Source organism: Oryzias melastigma, linkage group LG1 (genome assembly GCF_002922805.2).
Source record: "Oryzias melastigma strain HK-1 linkage group LG1, ASM292280v2, whole genome shotgun sequence".
NCBI classification, from domain to species: Eukaryota; Metazoa; Chordata; class Actinopteri; order Beloniformes; family Adrianichthyidae; genus Oryzias; species Oryzias melastigma.
Genome location: NC_050512.1, coordinates 24,364,653 through 24,372,860, shown reverse-complemented (window position 1 = coordinate 24,372,860; position 8,208 = coordinate 24,364,653). Strand labels below are relative to the sequence as shown.

Here is an 8,208-nt window from a genome sequence, read left to right as displayed (position 1 = left end):
CACACAGAAAGGTCCCAGCTGGGATTCGAACCGGGGCCTTCTCGCTGTGAGGCGAGAGCGCTAACCACTGCGCCACCGTGCAGCCCACTTCTTTGAATTATTGAAATATTTGTTTACCAGTTTTTTATTATTATTTTTTGCCTCGTATTTTCAGAAAGACAGATTTATTGTTTGTTCTGTGCTCATAAAATAATTCTTGGGAAGTGATCAAATTAGTCTATAAATTACAATTATTTAAATTTTATAGCTATTTAAAAAAGAAAAAAGATGTGATAAGGGGTTTTTTATTTTAACCCCCACAATTTTGCTCTGCCTCCCTCTGCTCCTTTGTGCAGCTCACCTTGATTGACATGGTCATTTACGGCGCTCTGAAAGCTGCAGACTGTTACGGCGTCCGCTGGTCCAGAGTCCTGCGGCCGCTGCTGCTGGTCAACGTGACAGAAGGACGACAGGTAAGCTCCTGTTTGAACTACAATCATCCAGTCAAGATCATCCTGAGAGAAAATGACTGTCCACTAACAGAGGGGGCATAATTCTGAATAAAATGTTATTAATGTTTTTTTTTTCTTGTTCTATTTGATTTACAGGGACTTAGTCATTAAATCAGCATTGTTTATTGTTATATAAAACTCATCTTCATAAAATAAAGAGACTTTGGGAGGTTTGTTTTTCTTGGCTGGTGCTTGAACGCCTCATCAGTTTGTATCAGTGGGAATGGCGAGGAGCATAACGTGTGTGTTTGTTTATGTTTAGCTCCGTCGAGCGTTCAGGAGCATCCGGAACGCTCTTCCTCAGATCTTCTACGTCTTCCTGCTCTTCATGTTCAGCATCCTGCTGTTCTCCCTCATGGCTCTCAAGCTGCTGGGCAAACGGTGAGACTGTAGCCTTTCCTCTTGTCATTCCATCACAGTTTAGCTCAGTTAAAAAAAAAAAAAACAAAACATTAAAATGTGGAAATGTTCTGTTTTTTGTGTACTGTAATTCATCTGGATTTTGTGTTGATCAGATGCAGCATGTGCAGCTTAAATGTGTGTTTTTTTTTTTTAAACCGTAAAACAACCTTCCTTATGAGGTTGCCAAAGGAAACGTTGTATTGTGTGTTTGGTTCTGGTTGAGCTGTAAGAAATTCTCAACCATCCACAACTTTAAAGTCTTAAAATAATAACATTTTAAGAGAGTGTTTGTTAATAGGGTCAAGGTCATCAGGAGACACAGTGATGTAATGTAAACCCGTGTGTCATCAGCATAACTGTGAAAGTCAACACCACGCCTCCTGATGACATCCCCAAGAGGGAACATAAAATAAAGGACCTTAAATCGACTCTTGGGGAACCCCACAACCTTTTTCGTGGCTTCTTCAAGATAAGAATCTAAGAATAAAATAGTTTCTATGCTAATAAAAATATTTTAAAGCTTAGGAGGAGAAAAATCAGATTCTCCTTCATGTTTGTTTTGGACTTTGTCTGCGTTACTGTCAGTAGCAAATACTGATGCACACGTCTACAATGCAGTTGTAAGTGAGAAACAACCACTGAAGGTCAAACGGTTATTAGAGGGAAAATAACAAATATATGAGCCTATGCTTAAAATAAAAAATCCCATATAAGTTGCTTCTGACCACTAGTGACACCTCTGGTCAAACTATGCTAAAATTCACGACTTATACTCCTAAGAATATGCATTCATTTTCTTGTATTCGTTTAAACACTTTAAAAGGGTTTTGTTTAACACTCATTGTATCTCTGTTAATTCTTGTTCAGGTCTTCCTTGGAAAAGCGGTTTTAAGTCTCAATGGGACCTCCCTGGTTGATGATTTTTTAATTTTTCACACATGAATGAATGAACTTTATTTATATAGCACTTTACGACTGCTTATAGCATATCAAAGTGCATCACAATAAAAGAGAGAGGAACGTTTAAAAATTAGACAAGAACAAAATGTAAAAACAGCATAAAATTACAAGAAAATTACATATTTTCTGAAGAGGATGCACATTAAAATGCACACTTTGTGCCAAGCTGTTTGGTTGCCATGACCACAGAATGAAACAATCTTGGTTTGAGAATTTCACCATTTTTCCTTCATTCCTATATTCTATTAAAAAAAAGAAAAAGTTTAATGTTTGAGCATCCTTATGACAAACTTTTTAAAGAAAGATTTAATTTTGAATTCAGACAATCGAAATGTTTTATACTTCTTAAATGGACTACAGTTTTGGATGCTTTTTTTTTAGGTTGTTTTGGTTCATCTGATGTTTTTCTTCACAGAGATCTGAAGACCATAGATGGAAAGCCGTACTTCACAAACTACGTGGACATAGTCTTTGATCTGTACGTCCTCGTCACCACAGCCAACAGCCCCGACGTCATGTAAGGACTCACAAATACAACTTTCTCTGTGCTATAATCAGGGCAGCAAATGGGAGGGTAAGAAGGATTGATTGAAATTTTAGCTCCCCATTTTTTTTCATTATTTGTATTTCACATGATTGAAGCATATGGCCACAAAACGCCAAATATTGTTAATAAAAAAAAGTGGTAATATCCATGTATGTATTAAAATAAACAGCAGAATTAACTGCATCCACTGCTGCCTGATATAAACATCTCCTGAGAATGTAAAAATTAAAACATTTTTCTTTTGCAAAACTTATTCAAACGTACTAATTTCACTACATGAATTCTTAAACCACCAATTTTGCTTCACTGCCCCCTGTGGTCTGCTTGGTGTATTGCAATCTGTGATGTCAACATTCATAATATGGTCAGGAAGAAACCCACCAGCACGAAATCAGGTCATTTCCGGAGTGCTAGGGAGTTGGGAAGGAAGCACAGCAAAGCCAACTCAGATTTATTTGTTTGCAGCCAGACTTTAAGTGAAGTCTAACATGCATTTGTTGCTTTGATAAGAATGTTTCTAAACCCAATCAAGTATTTTCTGAAGATCCTATCACGTTAATGGTGTTTTGTCTCGGTGTGAAGTGGAAGGAAAGCGTCAGAGCTCAGCTGAAATAAGTGGCGTCAAACTAAACATCCTTTCATCTTCTGTCATCTTCTTTTTTTTTCTCTCTCCTTTTGCAGGATGCCAGCGTACAACGCCAACTTTGGTTTTGCCATATTCTTCATCCTGTACATCCTCATCAACACTTACATTTTTATGTCTGTTTTCTTGGCTGTGGTTTACAACAACTATAAAAAATACCTAAAGGTAAAGCTGTTAGGCTGCCAAGATTTTTATCTTCCCGTTTTACAGTTTATGTTCCGCCTTTTCCTCTTGTTGCTTCTGTTTTTACTGTTTTTTTCCTTGATTTGTACAGTTTTCTTAAAGTTTTTTAAGTTCCTCTGATTGTTGTTTTCTGTTTCCTCATTCTTCATCTTTATCTTTTTATTTTCAAAAATTCAAGTAGCTTTTACCATATAAATTGTGTCTGCACATTTTTGTCTCTAATTAATTAAAAATATAATTTGGAGATTTTTTATGTCTACATTTTTTGGGTTCTAAATCTACAGAAACTATCTTAAATATAAGAATAAATACATCTGAGATGCAGAGCTAACAAGCGAGCGGTTCTATTGTTCTCCAGGAAGAGGTACGGCAGCTGGTCAAGGCCAAAAGGCACAAAATGGTGCGGGCATTTGCAGTCCTGCAGGAGCAGAGGGAAGAAGGAGGCCCGCCTGTGGTGACCCGGAACAACTGGAATCAGCTCATCCAGCTGGTGCAGCCCAACCTGAGCAGTGCTCGCAGACAGCTTGTGTGGAGTGTCTGCGACGACAAAAACCAGGGCTTCCTTGGTGAGCAGAACTTCTGTTCCATGTTCTTAGAACGCATGAAAGCCATGATAAATCCCCTCTTTCCTGAAACGGTGCATTTAAGGACCCATCACTATCAGCAAAACAGTCCTGGTTTGAAACCTGGAAGCTACCGGGGTGTCTAGATCAATGACTGTATACGAGACCTGGATTAAGTGACTCCACCCCTCTGGCTTTTCCAAAAGAAAGTACCATTAAGCTCCAAGTAGCCAACATTTCATAGATTTCTATAGATTCATAGAGTTATTATCATAAACAGTAATTTTCTGTCACTCATTCAGTCCGGTTCTCATTTACAGTCAATGGTCTGAGTACAAAAGCGGGTTAAGATGAAGTAAATACTGATTATGTCACTGCTTATCATCTCGTGTTAAGATAGATCAAGCATTTAAGCAACACTTTCTTGTTTAATCTGCGAATTCCAAGCCAAAAAAATCAAAGTATTATTTGGAAAACATCTGGCAAATTGGGACAATTAATAAGTTAATCTCTACATGCAATTATTAGTAACTCAATTAGTCCTGGCAACTATTTTAGAATATTTTTGTCCACTTTTAATCAGGCTTCAACTGTCTTAAAATGGAACAAACAATTAGGCCTCTTAACTTTAATTAAAAGCAATACATATATCTTATTACTTCAGATTTAAACTTAAGAAAAGTGTTAAGAACATTTACTCAGTCATGGGAGTTATGTTCTAAAAATAACCTGAGAGACAAAATCTGTCAAGTAATCTTTATTTTTTACCATAATAAATATTTTAATGCTGTACAAGTCCTCATTACAAATTTAATACACTTTTTTAGACAGACATTAGTATTTTTAACATTTAAACTCTCAGAGTTCAACCATTTGTAGAAAAGTAAATCCAGTATCATAGAATGAAAACGAAGATCTGATTTTGCTTATGCAAAATAAGCAAACTGGATGCATTCTGTACAGGAGATTAATTATCTGCCGCCAAAAAAAAAAATCTGTAAAGTAAACCGTGAAATGGCGAGGAACCACTGCATTTGCAAATGACCGACTGAATACGGTCTGCCTGTCTCACAGCAAACAGGGTTTAAATGGACTTTCTTATTCTGCTGTGGCACATCTGTGGTTTTAAACGTTTTGTTGGTTTTGTTAAACAGATAAAGTGGCTTTTATTCAACTCGCTGACCTCCTCAACATTGAGGTGATCACTGTTAAGCCTCGACCGCATCCCTTCCAGAACTTACTCCCCAACTTCTACCAGTCTGCCCCCAGCCGCTTCGTTTGCAAAGTTGTCCAACATCGGTAAGTTATTTAAAAGTTTAAGCCGTTTTTCACAAACGGACAACTCTGACATGTTGATGCTGGTCTCGTCTTTAGGGGCTTTGTGATAGTGTTCGACCTCATCATCCTGGTGAATACCATCTTCATTGGTCTGGATGAGAAGAACCCTCTGATCTCCAACTCGGAGTGGGTTTTCCTGACTCTGTACCTGCTGGAGATCCTGTTGAAGCTCTATGTGTTTGAGCCCAGGGCGTTTTTCTCCAGACACAACTTCTGGAACTGGTGAGGAATCATCTTTGAATTTAGTTTGAAAACATTAAGGAGATTTATAGTCTTTTTTTAAAGATGTTTTATTCTAAATGATCAATTTGGCTTAGAAAAAATAACAGTTTTGTTGTTTGAGTTGTCTCTTGAGGTTTTGTTGTGTTGCTCCAAGTTTCGCTTACATTTTTTAGCTCCTCTGCTCAAGATTTGAGCTTAAACTTGTGCTGCAGAGCTTCTGGAAATAAAGACCGCTTTAGTGGTTTAGTAAAGTATTTTCGTAAAGTTCCATTAGTTGTCACACACTTGGGTGTGTGAAATGTGTTCTTCATATTTGACCTATTTCATGGAGGAGTGTTGTTGAGCTGCAGACACAGGAACGATTTGGTAATCCAACCCCGTAGTGTCGAGCAGTGATGCTTTGGGTTCCATTTTTAGGATTTTTAATATGACCCGACCCTGGATTTGAACCAACGACCTAGCGGTCTCCGGGTGGACACTCCACCATTACCTTTTAAAAGCTACTATGAAAAACAGCAATTGCTGCAATGATATGACGGAACCACAAAAGCACACTTCCTGCTCAGGCTAAACGTGCAGGAAATCCTCCAACAAAACCACCTTTATCTTAACATTTCCTTTTGACATGTCTTAAATGGGTCAATTGAATTTCATTTTTTTTTTTTGCACATAATAATGTCCTCCTATATTATAGTGTCTAAGCTGCTTTCTGCTGCTTTTGTTGACCAGTTTGTTTGGATGTTTTGTAGAGAGAGTTTAATGAATTGTAATGTCTTTATGTTCAATATTGAGGAGGTAAATAACAAAAAATCATATAAAAGTATTTTTTTTTCTTTCTGAAGTATTACATTTTATTGGCTATTTTACTGTAATCAAGCACAACCTCACCATTTATTTAATAGATTTTATTAATAATAATTAAAATTTGATTTAAATTCTAAATCCTGATTTTAAAGAAAAACACAAAATCAGTGTAATAAGGTCAAAACTGCTTTAGGTAAACAGTCATGAAATATTATGAAAAAACAGAACCAAATGAGGAAAAAACTGTAAAGACTTTGACATTTTACAGTGTTGTTTTGAGTCTAGTTTAATCATTTAGTTGTAATGTTATTAATTTATATCTTATATTTGCTTCAATGGAAAAGGCACTGAGTTAGGTTTTATTTGGAAGGACCAGAAGCTACTTTAACTGTATCCACTTTTTGAACTTGGAAGTGCATTATAATGTTCACTCCTTACTATAAAAAAACTTAAAGCTGTATATTTTTTATACTCCTGATTTTGGTATCAAATCAAGTGAAATCAAATAAAAAAAACAACGAAAACAATTACAAATATGATAAATGTAACTCTTGTTGATTATTTAAGATTGGATAAATCTTATTAATATATATATATATATATATATATATTTGAAACAGTTTAAAGTTTTGATGAGAAAAGTCAGATTTCAAACTGTTTGGACTCGATTCTTAGTTCAATGCTCTTTTATGTTTTTTCATCTTAAACATTTTTTTCCATATAGTTTTAAATTCTTTATTTTATTGTTGCAGCATCCCTTTGGGTTCAGTTTGAAGATAAATAAAAAGTTCTTTGTTTAGGTTTGACACCATCATTGTCATCTCTGCTCTCATTGCCACCTGCGTAAACTCCGCCTTGGGATCAAGTAAGTTCTTGTTTTATTATCTCCTTTGCCATCCATGTGCCAACCTCTATTAAAAAAGTAATTATCAAATAATTAGAACATGAACCGTTTATGATAGTTTTCTCTAAATTGCTATTTGATTCTGTACTGACTCCTTTTTTTTTTTTTGGCAATAAGTCATTGCTGCTATGACAAGAGTACGAATTTCCTATTAACATGCATATAAGAAACAGTTCCTTTTGCCAACATATAGAAAAAAAATCTATCAAAAATAAACTCCTTTTGCATAAAAGGCAACATCTTGAGGGAAATTGTGATAATGAAAAGCAAACATTTGAATATCTCTGAGATTTACTCTGCTAATTTTATCTAGAAATATGAAAGTAATTGAAGCTTTTTGTATTTCTCCAATAGTTTTATCATGTCTATAATGCTAAAGCCAAACTTTCATAACCTAAAAATACTTTACCTGTTTAACTTATAAGCATGTAAAATAAAAGCCTGTGATGAAAAGTAATTACCGTATTTTCCGGACTATAAGTCGCGGTTTTTTTCATAGATTGAATGTCCCTGCGACTTATACTCCAGTGCGACTTATATACGCATTTTTAATGAGATGAGATATCGACCGTAAATCTAGAGTTCCCTCTTGTGGTGATCTATGCAATTACCATATATTTGTAAAAAAATATATATATCTGGTAATTTCACAGACAGCCACAAGAGGGCACTCTAGGCTTCTCTAGCTGCAATATCTGATACTCCTTAACAATTAGCGAGTTAAACAGTAAACGTTAGCTTATTAGGAAAACGGAGAAGACTAAAGATAAATGCCCCCCAAAAGAAAATCCTATGCTGCAGACTACAAGCTGCAAGTAGTGAAATTTGCAGCTGAAAACCGGGAGAATGTGCCATGCTACTTCTCTGCAAGTCATCGAATGGATCAACCAAGCATGGGCTTCAGTGACAACCGAGACCATCCTGTCTGAATTCAGAAAGGCTGGAATATTTGGAACTGGAGCGGATTCCGAGACTGAAGACAGCCGCGAAGAAGTGGAACCTCCGCTTCGTCTTCCTCTAGCGGAGTTATTCAGAAGTGACACTGAAGACGAAGAATTTAACAGATTTAGTGATATGGAGTGAGATTGCGTGCAATCAATTACAGTAAAGGTACAAAATTGATGAGTTCTTTAGGCTATAGTTAAATAAAA

General features: G+C 36.0%; 1 protein-coding gene across 3 annotated transcripts in view; it reads left to right on the top strand.

Moving 5' to 3' along the window:
* The window catches only part of tpcn3 (two pore segment channel 3), an 18,494-nt gene that overhangs the window by 5,396 nt on the left and 4,890 nt on the right, over positions 1–8,208 (top strand). For 2 of the 3 annotated variants that reach the window (XM_024290267.2, XM_024290269.2), the window contains 8 exons: positions 336–452; positions 754–872; positions 2,269–2,370; positions 3,082–3,208; positions 3,585–3,792; positions 4,944–5,088; positions 5,164–5,349; positions 6,954–7,018. In XM_024290267.2, coding sequence (XP_024146035.1) covers positions 336–452; positions 754–872; positions 2,269–2,370; positions 3,082–3,208; positions 3,585–3,792; positions 4,944–5,088; positions 5,164–5,349; positions 6,954–7,018 — 1,069 coding nt within the window. The remainder of the gene's footprint in view (positions 1–335; positions 453–753; positions 873–2,268; positions 2,371–3,081; positions 3,209–3,584; positions 3,793–4,943; positions 5,089–5,163; positions 5,350–6,953; positions 7,019–8,208) is intronic. The other variant, XM_024290268.1, reaches the window with a different exon arrangement.